Source organism: Zea mays, chromosome 1 (genome assembly GCF_902167145.1).
Source record: "Zea mays cultivar B73 chromosome 1, Zm-B73-REFERENCE-NAM-5.0, whole genome shotgun sequence".
NCBI classification, from domain to species: domain Eukaryota; kingdom Viridiplantae; phylum Streptophyta; class Magnoliopsida; order Poales; family Poaceae; genus Zea; species Zea mays.
Genome location: NC_050096.1, coordinates 9,918,687 through 9,933,412, shown reverse-complemented (window position 1 = coordinate 9,933,412; position 14,726 = coordinate 9,918,687). Strand labels below are relative to the sequence as shown.

Here is a 14,726-nt window from a genome sequence, read left to right as displayed (position 1 = left end):
AATAAGGATTTTGCATCTTTTCTATGTGAAACTCCATCAACTAAAGCAGATCATATTGCTCACAACATAGCAAGGGCAGCGAAGCAACACCAACGAGTAGCAAGAGCAGGACTCCATCAACTTATCTCACATGACGAGCAAACAAGTTCTAACAAAACCGCTCGATGCAGAAAATATTGTCTGGACCATAATCATGATAGTGAGAGAATATGTTGTTATGAGAGATAAGGAGTTACTGACTGCTTCCAGCCGACTTGTGCCAAGGGACGTCGGACGTGTCCCCTGCACGATCCCATGCAGGGAGTGGCCAACGGACGTGCACCAGTTATGGTGTACAGACGTGACCCGTAGGTCTGCTTCTCTAGTAGTCGCTTTACTTGTATATATACATCCAAGCAATAAAGTGATGTCGGTTCTCATTTAAACAGATGTCAAACCCGTGCAGAAGACAATAGATGCCATAGTGGGCCAATGAAATGAAGGAAACTCTTATTGGAGCTTAACGACATGTAACTAGAGAAATCGTGGAGCTGAGGTTATGGTGCGACAGTATTTTAATTAGAAGCTAGATCATTGCATCACGTTTCACCAAAACAGGAGTTATTGTCTCCCCAGTTCCCATCACTTTCTCGCGTGTGGTTTCATCTCTCGCGTACCACAGCTCCCCTTGAATCCTTGATAGCAAATGCAATGCTGCCGCAGCTGCTTATGGTAGAACATTTCTTATGATCCACTTGTACTGTTTTAGGTTATCACAAGAGAATCAACTACAGACATCATATGCAAATGATGGCGAACGAAATGCACCGCAGTATGAGGCAAACCGCAAACACATAACCCGAGAGATAACAGTTCCCTGATAATGAAATTATACAAGCATCAATCCCATATACATTGCTGGGAATAAAAGTTCCGATATGACAGCCTTTCAGAAAGAAACTTAGCAAGTTTTATAGCTTTAGGCCCAGGTCTCAGAACATCTGGGTTACCTGAAATGTCGCATGGACTATCATGCCCAACACCTATGCACCATCCTCCTGTAACTAGCTCTCCAGGATGACGGTGCAAAATTTCTTCATCGATGCGATCAAGCGCATGATCATCTTTGGGAAATCTAGTCCCAAAGGCTGCACCACTTTCGGTCATATTTTCTACATCATCTATAGTCAGTAGGCGTGGCTCGTTTTTGGAACGAGCATCCCATGTTGAATAGTGTAGGTCATGGTTAACTACAGTCTTGTTGAATTCAGCGGAGTTGCAAAGAACTGTCTGAAAATACTTCCTGTGTGGCAAGGGCATGTTAGTGTAGTACATCAGCAGAGTTCTTGGCAGATTATCCATACCAACAATACAATATTCAATAAATTTCCGAGAAAGGATAACAGACGAAGAGCCTGCAAGGAAATAATAGACAATGTTACTATGTTAGACATAAGTAAAAACAGAGCAAACTATCAATACAACAAACAAGAAACAAGTGAAATAGCACTAAACAATGATGTGTAGCAGCTATATAGTGTTGTCAGTCATCTAATGCAGTTGAAGATCTCAAAGAAATCAGTGGACAACTTCAACTCTCATTTATGTTTTGAAATCTTTTACTAAAGGTTTTGTGTCTAGCTAAATATAAAGTAAAAAAAATATCGCGAAAAGCTAAAATGTCTTATAATTTGGAACAGAGGGAGGGAGTACTCCTGATTCCTGAAGAATTCCAGGTGATATAGTCCTTGTCGAAGTCTTGCATACAGGATTTCATGACTTAAGTGACATAACAAAGTTTTAATGGCTACACAGATCTTAAACCAAGATTGTAGCCCAAGAAAGCTAAAGCAGGCATGACGTTCCGACCTGCCTCATCATTTTGTCATCCACATTGGCTAGTCAACAAAAAAATTAGCGACTACAGCAGAATGGTTCTCTAGGTGGGACTGCCAAATCAGCATTGGCCTCCATAGGATAAAAAAAAGGCGTACCCAGTGTCGTAGGCTTCCCGCACTGTGCGGGGTCTGGGAAAGGGTATCTTTTGTTAAGGCACAGACCTACTGCCTATATATATGACCTATAGTCCTTAAGGACTGATCATCCATTGTAAATATCAATGTTAGTAACATGGTAATAGAGGAGGTTACGATTAGGGTTTCCCTAATTTTCTAGCCGCCGTCTTGGCCTTCCACCATCCTCAGTCGCCGTCACGGCCTTCTCCCTCCCCCATCCTCAGCCGCCGTCGCGGCCTTTCCCCCTCCCCCATCCTCAGTCGCCGTCGCGGCCTTCCCCCACCTGCCCACGTCATCGTTCGCCGCCCCATCCTCGGCTGCCGTCGCGGCCTTCCCCCACCTGCCCACGTCGTCGTTCGCCGCCCCTTCCCCGTCCGCCGCCTTCTTCCTCCCCCAGCCGTCGCGTCGCGGATCTCTGCCCGCGCCGCCGTCCGCCGGACTTCGCGCAGGGAGCTCTCGAGTGCCCGCGCCGCCGTGTGGCCGTCGCGGATCTCTGCCCGCGGATCTGCACCCTCCTGCTCCCGCCGCGCAGGGAGCCCTTGAGTGCCAGCGCCACCGTCGCAGATCTGCAACCTCCTGCTCCCGCCAGATTTCACACAGCGCAGGGACTTCGCCCTCTGGTGGCCGTCGCGGATCTCTGCCCGCGGATCTGTGCTGCCTTCGCACTTCTGCGCCGTTGTGGCACTGCCCCTGCCCGAACTCCACCCTCCTGCGCAGTCGCTGCAACGCCCGCACCGCCCCTGCCCGGACTCCGCCCTCCTGCGCAGTCGCTGCATCTGCTGCTCTACTGCGACTTCGCACGGTCTCGTTCAAGACTGCAGCCAGCGTATCCACTGTTCATCCGCTGCACCTACTAAAGTTTTTGGTACCATCAAGCCAAGTCTTTTTCAGATCTGTTATTCTTCAGTGTTTTATTGCTCTTCAATATGTCGGCCAATGCTATTGTTGTCAATATTGTGCTTGATGGGCAGAATTATCTAGAATGGGCTTTTTGTGTTCAGACTGCATTAAGAGGTCATGATTTACTATTTCATTTGACTGAAGATTCTCTAGTTTGAGCAGCTGATAGAAGCAATGCTGCTACAATCAAGACTTGGGAGATCAATGATGGCAAGGTAATGGCTGCAATGGTCAATAGCACTAAACCAACTATGACTATGAGTCTGTCCAGATTCACCACTGCTAAGGCCATCTGGTCACATCTGAAGGATCGGTTTGTTCAGGATAGCGGTGCTCTTTTACATACCATTATGCAGCAGACTCATGTCATTGAGCAACATGATATGTCCATCGATGAATACTATTCAGCCTTTGATCGTCTTATGAGTGCATTGACCTCCATGGTGCCTGCTTGTACAGTTGTGCCTTGCCCAGCCCATAAGTTCATTGAGAAGTTCTTTACCTACAGATTTGTTATGGGAGTTCGACCTGAATTTGATTCTCTTCGTGCAAGGCTGCTTCACAGTTCGGATACCCTCACCATGGCTCAGACATTGTCTGAATTGCTTGATAAAGAGACTCTTTCATGTGTCTTCCTTCCATTCCTGCATCTGCACAATCATCTTCTATATCCACATCTGATATTCTCATTCCCATAACAACACCTTCCACCTCCACGTCATCTTCTTACTCTTCCAAACCACCTGTCATTCAAACCTACATTCGTCGTTCCCGCTCTATTCCTACGGCTGGTCCTGATACTGATCATGTACTGACAATAATGAGTCTAATGATGTTTTTAATCAGGGATATCGTCTTCGTGACCGTGGTACCATTGAACCTCCAGATCGCTATGGTTTTCCACGAGCTGGTGTGGCAATTGTTGAACCCACTACATATCAGGAAGCTTCTGGGCTTCTCGAGTGGCAGCTAGCTATGATTGATGAATTGGCTGCTCTTGAACGCACTGGTACATGGGATATCGTTCCTTTACCCTCGCATGTTGTTCCTATCACATGTAAATGGGTCTTCAAAGTTAAGACCAAATCAGATGTTTTCATTGAGAGATATAAAGCTCGTCTTGTGGCTCGGGGTTTTCAACAGACTCAAGGACCTGATTATGATGAGACTTTTGCACATGTTGCGCATATGACTACTGTTCGAACCTTGATTGCAGTTGCAGCCTCATCTTCTTGGACTATATCCCAGATGGATATCAAGAATGCTTTTCTCAATGGTGATCTACATGAAGAAGTTTATATGCATCCTCCTCCGGAGGTTGATACTCCCTCAGGGCATGTTTGTCGTCTCCGTCGCGCATTGTATGGGCTGAAACAAGCTCCTCGTGCTTGGTTTGAGCGATTTATCTCTGTCATCACAGTTGCTGGTTTTTCTTCTAGTGAACATGATCCTGCATTGTTTGTCCATGTCTCTCCAAAAGGACGCACTTTACTTCTATTACACGTGGATGATATGCTGATTACTGGTGACAACTCAGAACATATTTTTTATGTCAAGCAACATCTTAGTAAGGAATTTCAGATGTCTGATTTGGGACCACTCAGCTATTTCTTGGGCATTGAAGTTCAGCAGACTCAAAAAGGTTTTTATCTGTCTCAGTCCAAGTATATTCAAGATCTTCTTGATCACTCTGGAATTACTGATGCACGCATTGTTGCAACACCAATGGATATTCATTTAAAACTTCATCCGAAGGATGGGGCACCACTTGCAGACCCAACTCGGTATCGTCATATTGTGGGTAGTCTTGTTTATCTCACCATCACCAGACCTGATATAGCTCATGTTGTTCATATGTTGAGCCAATTTGTATCAACACCAACTACAGCTCATTATGGTCATTTGCTTCGTGTGCTTCGATATTTACGTGGGACAATATCCAGATGTTTACTCTATGCGTCTGATAGCCCACTTCAGCTTCATATGTATTCTGATGCCACTTGGGCAAGTGATCCTGTTGACCGTTGTTCTACTACAGGTTATTGTATTCTCCTTGGATCTTCTCCCATTGCCTGGAAATCCAAGAAGCAAGCGGCCATATCTCGTTCTAGTGCTGAAGCCGAACTTCGGGCTCTTGCTACTACTGCTGCTGAAATTATTTGGTTGCACTGGCTCTTGGCTGATCTTGGTGCCTCTTGTGACACGTCTACACCTCTGTTATGTGATAACTTGAGTGCTATACATATTGCTCATGATCCGGTGAAGCATTAACTTACTAAACACATCGGTGTTGATGCATCTTTTACTCGATCCCATTGTCAGCAGAAGACTATTGATCTTCAATATGTGCCCTCAGAATCTCAATTGGCAGATTTCTTCACAACATCAGTTTCACTTGATCAAACTCAAAGCTTCTGATCCTCCCTTTCCACCTTGAGTTTGAGGGGTGTTAATGCCCATTAGGCCCAGGCCTACTACCTATATATATGACCTATAGTCCTTAAGGACTGATCATCCATTGTAAATCTCAAGGTTAATAACATCTTTAAGCATCAAGCCTTACCCACATAATATGCAGAGGTTGAGGCTCAAACCCGGGACCTTCCGATTACAGACGGTAGGCTCTACCGCTGCACCAGGCCCGTCGTTCTTTTCACATTGGCCTCCATAGGATGTTTTCAAAAATTATACAACAATAAATTCAAAGTAACACTAGAAAAAATCCCAAACACAAAAACATACTCCCTCCATCCCATGGGCCTGTTTGTTTCAGTTTTTTTCAGCTTCTGGCGGCCAGAAGCTGACGCGGACTGTCAAACGCCCATCTTTACAGCCAGATTTTGTGAGAATCGCTTTAGTGAAAACCGTCCGGAATCAACGTGGACATCGAATCGGCCGAGTCGTCGCGATAGTAGGAATCTATCACTTTCTAGATCCTAAACACTACGGACCCCTTAATCCGCACGTAATCCCCACGATACTCAGATTCTCTCCACAGCCAGATTCTTCCCGCAACTAGATTCTAAGAAAAGCTCGTCAGAAATAGATGAAAGGTGTAACCACTTTTCGTTTTTGTCCCATAATATAAGGTGTGCTCTCTCTCTCTAGACACACGTGCATCGATGCAGTAGTACTAGTGTTGATAGAGAGAATTAAATACTTTTTTTGGTCTTTGATCGGAGGTGGTTACGCCTTATATACTTAAATAGAGGGAGTAATATGTAAAGTAATAAAGGCATGGGGCATTTTGAATACACAAACGGTAAATATATGGCTGGGAAGTAGTAGATAGATTATGTTGGGGTGCATAACACGTACATGTATAGGCAAATATGTCCTGGGTTTATAGAAACACCACCAATCAAGGAGAGCCTTGCCTAATCTACAAGGAAACAAAAGAGGCAAGGATGTCCTAGGTTATAGAAACACCACCAATCAAGGAAATCATTGCCTAATATACAAGGACCAAAAGAGGCAAGGATTCCTGGGTTTATAGAAACACCGCCAATCAAAGAGATCTTTGCCTAATCTAAAAGAAACTAGTGGGGCTGGACGCTGCCTAGACAGTTGCCGCCCTTGGTCCACAGGAACAGTCGGGCCTATAGTCTAATACAATAGTCTAACACGCCCCTGTAGTCTAACCATCAGTGCCACGAACGTTTAGACTAGACCAAAATTTCATAAAGACGGTAGAAGACAACCCCTTGATGAAGATGAAGATGTACTGAGATGATGTGGGAACATGGAGTACATGAACATCTCCAACCGCAACATGCTCCCGAACGAAGTGAAGATCGATCTCAATGTGCTTGGTGCGCTGATATTGAACGGGGTTGGAGGATATGTAGATGGTGTTGACGTTGTTGCAGTACACTAACGGAGCGCGACAAAGAGGAGCGTGCAGCTCGAGAAGAAGTTGTCGTAGCCAAGTAACCTCGGTCACTACACTGGCCAAAGCGCGGCACTCCGCCTCAACGTTAGACCAGGCTCCAAAGGATCATGAATGTGGAAGCACACCTATTGTACTGCATAGGCAATGTCATGCCTAGTGAAGATCAAGTACTGCAGAGCACCCGCAAGTTTGAGAAAAGCTAAAGGATTTACACTGAAGGGTCGGAGCCTGCAAACACGTTAGGAATATTGTATACTGGAGTGGAACAATGTTTGGCATCGAGGAGGAGCGCTAGTCTCGCAGTTGCCAAGGAACTGGGACTCGATGGAAACCTAGACAGAGCGAGCAGTAGCGTCGGGCTCCATCACGGTTTCGACGAGGTCACTGAATATTGTGCTATAGATCCACTATCGGACAACATAGTCCATCCGCGTCCAGTCGAGGTAGTCGGTCGTCATATCGACGAGGAGGACAAGGTCCTAAAGGAAGAACTTCCCGATGGTGAACAGGAACTACTCGTACCATCGGGTGTAATTGTTGACGGCTAGGTCGAGGACGACAGGGACTAGACTTCGAATGTTCTGAACTGCAACATCCTAGGCATGTAGGTTCAGGACAGCGGTTGTCTCTCTCATGGAGAAGCATGGCGTCGTGGACGTCGTTGGCGGCGAGGACAGACTTCTTGTCGTCGTCGTTGTCCTCCTGAGTCAATAACGAATTGGCAGCGTATGCCATTGCGCGCTCCCTAGATGGTGGAGGGTCTGGCACAAGCGATCGTATGCGGTGTCACGCTCCTTGGTCGCAATATTGGTCTTGCATTCGGTCTCGACAGCACGCACGATGGCAGCCACACGAGGGACCTTGCCGCCAAGACGTGATCCTCGCACTGCGTCTCAGCGACCGCGGTGACCTAAGGGACCTCCTCCATCTGGGAGGACGCGGGGAGGGGGAGGGATTCCCAACCATGGGTGATGCAGCGAGGAGCGTCGAAGCAGGGAAAGGCGAGGTCATGGTGGCGATCTAGGGGAAGCAGAAGCGGAAGGGGGATCAGGAGAGGACACGGTCTCGTGATACCATGAAGAAAGGTATGGCTGGGAAGTAGTAGATTGATTATGTTGGGGTGCATAGCACATACATATATAGGAAAGGATGTCCTGGACTCTTGAGTTTATAGAAACACCCCCAATCAAGGAGATCCTTGCCTAATCTACAAGGACAAAAAGAGGCAAGTAGGCAAGGATGTCCTAGGTTTATAGAAACACCACCAATCAAGGAGATCCTTGCCTAATCTACAAAAAACCAAAGGGGGCGCACTTGTACGCAGCCAAGGTAGCTGCTGCCCTTGGCCTATACAAACAGCCAGGCCGATAGCCTGATACAATAGTCTAACATAAAGGATTAATAAAAAACATTGTGTACCAATATTCAATAGATTACAGAAATTGCAGGCTTTAAATACAGTCCTATTTTCAATATACTAGTTCGACAAATGCCAGAATTTGCCTGAATATTACCATGAAATACAGCACCATGCAAAGATGTATATAGAGCACCCAGATTTCCCGTAATGCCCTTCTATCGAAAATTCAAAATAGACAAGGCAGCTAAAATGAAATGGTAATAGAAAATCCTGATTGAGACATTTCATTTAGTTAAATACGGGTATATGGTCAGCAAACCAAATGACCAGCTTACTGAAGGGTACCTAATTCCCTATGTCCTACCTACATTAGTCTTCCATTTTAAAAGTCCGAATGGCCATCCTTCAAATCGTAACTTATTTGAATTAGTGACCACGGTTTACATCAACAAGAAGAGTACTTAAAGAAATAAACAATCTTTTTAATTACCAATGGCCATATGCATCATACCAAACAAACCAGTAGAATCTTAGCTATCATAGCCCTAACCAATAGAATGATAATCAACATACGAAAGTTAACTGGTAACAAACATATCCCCCCCTAAAATATCTTCATTTAACTATCATTTTGGGCGATAAAAACCTCGGGCATTACTTGGTGAAAAATCTAGTGTTGACATTTCCATATTATAAATCAAAATATCCCTTGTGTATATCTGTGGCAAAGTTTTAAAAAAGTGACTGCATTCATTTTTTAGGTTGCAACAGAGGTAGTTTACATTTACATGTCAAAAAGCATGGTTTACTCTGATAATCATATACTCCCTCCGTCCCAGTAATATAAGGTGTAGCCACATCTGATTCAAAAGACCAAGAAATGTATTTAATTCTCTCTATACTACTGCATTGATGTACACATGTCTAGTGAGAGCACGCCTTATATTATGGGACTATAATAAAAAGTGGTTAGGCCTTATATACTAGGATGGAGGGAGTAGTGGCAGTAGGCATCAACAACAGAAAAATTGGACCGTAGCATCACTATTCTGGGTCAACTGTACATCACTTGCCTATTGGCATTAACTTGACTATGGCATTATAAAGCATTTTATTCTACATTATTCTAAAGTTATAGAATGTACTTGCAAATAAAAAAATATGGAGAGTGCTTCCATGATTCACCGTTGATTTACGTGTGGTAGTGATAGATTAAAAACAGTGCTCCCTTACCTGTAAATAATTTGTAAGCATTTGGTATATCACGCTTTTGGGTGGCGTAGAAAATGTCATTCCTGGATGAGAGATATAGACCAGGATCAACGATAATTGGCCTTATTTGTCTTTCCCTGGATGCAGAGACAAACAGACAATGTAAATACTTTCCAACCCTAAATTGAGAGATTAAAACTAAAAATGATGAAGTGCCCTTACTCCTTCCAACCAATATAGCTAGTGTGCTGAATGAAGTTGAGATCCTTAGGTAGGTATGAAAAAACATGCAGGAGATCTGCAAACAATTTGGAAATCAAGTTACCTTCATAAACTAATACATTTGCACTAACTGTCAAAAATTTATGACATAAATGATTAAAAGCAGCAGACAGCTATTGTAAACTCTGATAAGATTAAAGTTGCAAGTTCGCACGGCTTCAAGCTTCATTCACAAATGCATGTAAGGTGCATAGGACTCAAGTAGGCAGTACATAGCATAAACCTTAGGAAACAAATAATCTGCTACCCAAGTTCAATGAAAACCAATGAAAAACATTGGTTGACTAAGACCACAATATTCTCTGTGGGGCAAATTGTCCCCATTCTCACATTATAATTGCACTATTTAGAAACCAAAAAATCAGGGCAGGAAAGTTAAAAAATGTGGCCACGAGTAAAGCTAGCTAATACAATCTTACTTACAACATCTAACATGACACTTCTTTTAATCGTTGGGAGTGTTAATTCAATGGCTGCCTAATTCAATTGAGACTTACATGAGTATGCTTTTATAGATGAGGTGATTTTTCCCCCTGATGAATCAGCATAAGATGATACATCAAACTTATTATTTAGTTTTGACCTGTTCCTTTAGAGACCTACCGAAATATGAGTTATATTCATTAAAGGAAGCCTAGCCTCATTCTTTCAAACCTTTCTATACTCATTCTCATGCAGTAGGAATTTAAGATGATCTTCTGAAAGGCAACTATCATGTACAACATACTGATTCACCTACTTGATAACTCCAAATCCAGAGTTGCCGACAGATCTATCAATGCTAAACAAACTACAGAACATTTCAAGCATAAATTAACAATCTATCAAAAAACAGATATAGGTAAAAACACTCTTCTGATCACCCAAATACCTAGATCTCTCAGGGGAACTAGGGTCTACGGCATATATACACCAAAAACTAGTCGGACAGGTGTAAAGAGGGATCACCATCGGGGGTCACGAGCGGGTACTCATCGGCGTCGAGGTGCACGAACCAGTCCCATCCCTGGTCGACCCTCAGCAGCAGCGCGGCCCCGTGCAGGGTGGCGGCGAGGGCGGATGCACCGCGCGGGTTGGCGAACCCGGGGTCCCCGACGACATGGACGTTGTCGCGGCCGGGGGCAGCCCGCGCGCTGCGAGCAAGCCGCGCGCGGTCGGCCGCGGAGGCGGCGCGGTCGAGCAGGAGGAGGTAGACGTTGCGGGGGTGGTAGGTGGCGAGAAGCAGCCGCTGGAGGCGGTCTGCGTCGCCCGCGGATCCCGTGAGGAGGAACGCGAGCGCTGACGGGGCCGGGCCCGCGGAGGCTGTGGACGGGAGCGGCGCGAGGCGGGGCTGCGGTGGAGGCGGCGAGGGGGTGGGGGAGGAGGAGAGGAAATGGAGGGTCAGGAGCAGCAGCAGGGAAGTGAGGAGGAGGCACGGGAGCGGGCGGGAATCCTTGGGGAAGACGCTGAGCGGAAGGGAGGAGGGCGCGGCCGCCGCGGCGGATTGCATTGCATGGGTGGAGAGGGGAAATTTTCTGGGCGGCTGCCTGCTGCGCCCTGCTCTGCGGGAGAGGAAGAGGAAACTTTGCCAAAGTATTGATGGGCGGCTGGTGAAACTGATGAGACTCGCGGGCTGTCTTGCGTTTGGTGTTGTGTCAGAACTCAGAAGTGTGCACCTTCGATCAGTTTACTTTGGCATCAGGCCTTTACGTGCAACAGCCGCAAAGACTGAGGGTGTTTGGGTAGTCCATCTCACGCCTAACAAATAGCTTTAGGGCTTGTTCGGTTATTCCCAATACACATGGATTGGATGGGATTGGAAAAAATTATGAAGTAGTTTGAGCTGTTTGGGATTCAAACCCATCCAATCCCGCTCAATCCACATGGATTGAGAGCTAACCGAACAAGCCCTTAGATAGAACCAAATTTAGATAGAGTTCAAATCGATCAGGACAACGAGGATAATCAGGTCATTCACAAGCAAGATCAAGAGCAAGAGGATGGTGATGGAGAAGAATCTTTTTCTGAAAACTTTGATCCTAAAACATGGTATAATCTAGACCATAAAAGAAGAGATATCTTAATTAAAAGGGGCCTATGAGAGAATTGAATATGTAGTTCCCTAAAGACAATCTTGGTAGGCATTTTTCCTATACCTTCCACCAAAGAAAGTTAAGTAATGCCTTATGAAGTATTTGTGTAAATAATTCACTCTTTTTTTGAAATATGCAAATCTCAAAATGTTGTAGTTACACATATACTAGGTGATGTTCATAAAAAAAATTGACACTAGAATGGCTAAGTTTTATTTGTTTCCGGACTACAGATATCCTAAAATACTCCCTCTGGTGCAGTAAAAGAAGTCATCCTGCGCGTGACCGAGCGTGCACAAAAAGAAGTCATAGCGCGCGTGGGTCTGGGATTTGGACGTTGTTGCCCCTAGTAATTGCACAAAAAAAGATGCATTTAAGAGGAATCGAACTTGAGACCTTCAGTCTAGAATGCCTTGGAGCTGCTGCAGCAACCAATCAAGCCTAATTGTTTTAGTGACGTTAATGCACCCATATCCCTATTTAATAGGGGCAAACAGGGAAAACTCTATGATAATTAATCACTCCTTGGTATGCACAATCATGTCCTAAACGACTACCTTTACTGCACTGGAGGGAGTATCTTGCCATGTACGAGATGCTTCGTCGTGCCCATGGACAGCGCCGTGCTCAACACCAGTCGCCTTGACGCCAACACCGTCGCCACCATCCTGCGCCACTCCGAGGCCAAGCTCCTCTTCGTGGACTAGGACTTAGCTACCAACAAATGTCCTTGGTTTTGGTGTGCACATATGTGCTATGCATACTGCTTGAACCCCTCCTTTTCTGGTTAGTATACAGCCACTGTAAGATGCAGCCAAAGTCTGATTTTCTGGTCAGTATACAACCACCCGGCAACATGTCAGAATGAAGCCTTTTGTGTCAGTAAAAAATTGTAAATTTGCAACTTTCAGTGGAGGATGGTTCAGAATGTGCTATGCATGAGTCTTATTTTTAAAATGAATGAGACTCCATAATTTTAGTATTCATATTGATTTAGATACTGCAAGTTGTACTCAGTATCGTCCATAAGCTGAGAAACCAGTAGTTTGAATTCACTAAGTTATTGGAATTCATAGTTTGTTTTGTCCTTTCAGCATCTTTTGTTTGAGCAATATTTACTTCAATGTGTAAGCTATAATATTTTGCAGTTCTACAAGATTCCATGGCTGTAGTGTTTACTGAATTCTGCATGTGGTGGTGGGTGCCTAGGAAATTTCACTCGTACTCCACCATCGTTATAAATGTTGCAGCTTGAATACATAAATTTTCAAAATATGTTCACACAATTGTTAGCGGGGGGTGTTAGGATGTTACCTACAAAACATTTGTCTGGTGCTCAAAAAAGAGGAATAAAATAAAGCAAGAAAATCAATTAATCGAGTCACATAAAGGTGCTATACATAGATTTTTCTCAACTAGCACTAATGTTTCTCCTAACGAGGAACAAGAGGAAGATGGTCAGGACACACATGATCAAGAACAGGAACTAAATTTAGTTGGAGTTCAAATCGACCAGGACGATGAGGCTAATCAGGTCATTCAGGAGCAAGATCAAGAGCAAGAGGATGGTGATGGAGAAGGATCTTTTCCTAAAAATTTTGATCCTAAAACATAGGATAATCTAGACCATAAAAGAATAGACATCTTAATTGAAAAGGGGCCTATGAGAGAATTGAATATGTAGTTCCCTAAAGACAATCTTGGTAGGCATTTTTTCTGTACCTTCTACCAAAGAAAGTTAAGTAATTCTGAGATTGTTGATAGAAAGTGATTCGTTTATTCTAAGCATGTGGATAAAGTTTATTATTTTTGTTGTTGATTGTTTAAATCAAATGAGACCAAAAGTTTGCTGGCACATGATGGATTGAGGGACTGGAAGCATCTTAGTGGGAGGATCAAATAGCGTGAAAATAGTTTTGAGCATATGAGAAACATGAATACATGGAACGAAGAAGAATCAGTGTCATCTATAGAGTCCTTTAGAGTTAATTATTTTACATGTTCGATCGAGAAGGATATATTGGTAAATGTTGATCTAAATATTGGTCTTAATGATTTTGCTTCAAGAAATGCTCAACGCGTTACTTATTTTGAGAGACATTCTATAGTGTTAAATGAGATGTCGAATTTTACAAGTTTGAGGTGTTCACACAGATTATATCATTGTTTTACAGCTTTCTATTAAAGTACATTTTAAATGATACATAAGTGAAAATATATATTAAGGGCCCAAATATTTAGATGGGCCTATGTCCTTTCAAAACCATGAGCCGACCCTGATCGATGGGGAGATGTAATGCCTTACTGCGAGATGGGCAGGTACGCGGACAACGACAAGTGGGAGGGTCCCCGAGTCTATTACTGCCGCAATCGCTACAAGGTCACGAAGGTGCTCCTCATCATCGGTATGTATGTCGCTGATCACTCTCGGGCCTTAAGAAGGCATGTTGTTGATTACCTTCTGCTTTCCGCTTTTCATTTAACCAATAATTTGGTTTGTGTGTTGTGTCGTTGCTATGTGTTGCGCACCGGATCCCACAGCCAATCTCCCACGTCTCATTGATCCCCAACATCCCAATTGTTTCATTGAATCTGAATCTAATCTCCCCATCAGATAGGATTTCTATTTTTGTTTCAAACTGTACCATTCACCTATAGCAATGTTGGTTTGGTTGCAGTGAGGTGAACAAAGGGTTAGTCATCCAGAAGAACACTTTGTTGAGACCACTTTTGGGCAGGCGGATAGTCCGCCCTGTAGGCCGGACGGTCCGCGGTGGTGGCGCGGATGGTCTGCGCGTGCGCAGAATCAGTTAGGGTTACAAGTTTCTTGCGAGATTTGTTAGCTAAATCTGCGGGATTAACTTGGGAACTGACTTGTAACGGGTCCATACCTCCCCCTTTATATAGATGAAGGGCTACGACTGATTGAACCCCCCACAATCGATCAAATCAACTCCACTTCTCGTTTTTACTTTATGCATTATGAGTAGCTCTAGTTTAGCTCTAGTTTAGCC

The 14,726-nt window shown here is 44.3% G+C and overlaps 1 protein-coding gene across 1 annotated transcript; it reads right to left on the bottom strand.

Moving 5' to 3' along the window:
- Nucleotides 1-708: 708 nt before the first annotated feature.
- On the bottom strand, nt 709-11,190 carry LOC100383031 (Core-2/I-branching beta-16-N-acetylglucosaminyltransferase family protein). Its single transcript, NM_001175709.2, has 4 exons — nt 10,589-11,190; nt 9,581-9,656; nt 9,380-9,495; nt 709-1,394 (listed from the first exon to the last, which is right to left on the bottom strand). Exons 1-4 carry the CDS (start codon nt 11,127-11,129, stop codon nt 880-882), a joined length of 1,248 nt encoding a protein of 415 aa, NP_001169180.2. The 5' UTR covers nt 11,130-11,190; the 3' UTR covers nt 709-879.
- Nucleotides 11,191-14,726: the final 3,536 nt, after the last annotated feature.

Coding starts and splice junctions, on each gene's coding strand:
- LOC100383031 (NM_001175709.2), bottom strand. CDS start 11,129: ATGCAATCCGCCGCGGCGGCCGCGCCCTCCTCCCTTCCGCTCAGCGTC. Junction 9,496..9,580: donor AGCTATATTGGTTGGAAGGA/GTAAGGGCACTT, acceptor CTCTGCATCCAG/GGAAAGACAAATAAGGCCAA. Junction 1,395..9,379: donor TGCTTACAAATTATTTACAG/GTAAGGGAGCAC, acceptor ATTTCCTTGCAG/GCTCTTCGTCTGTTATCCTT.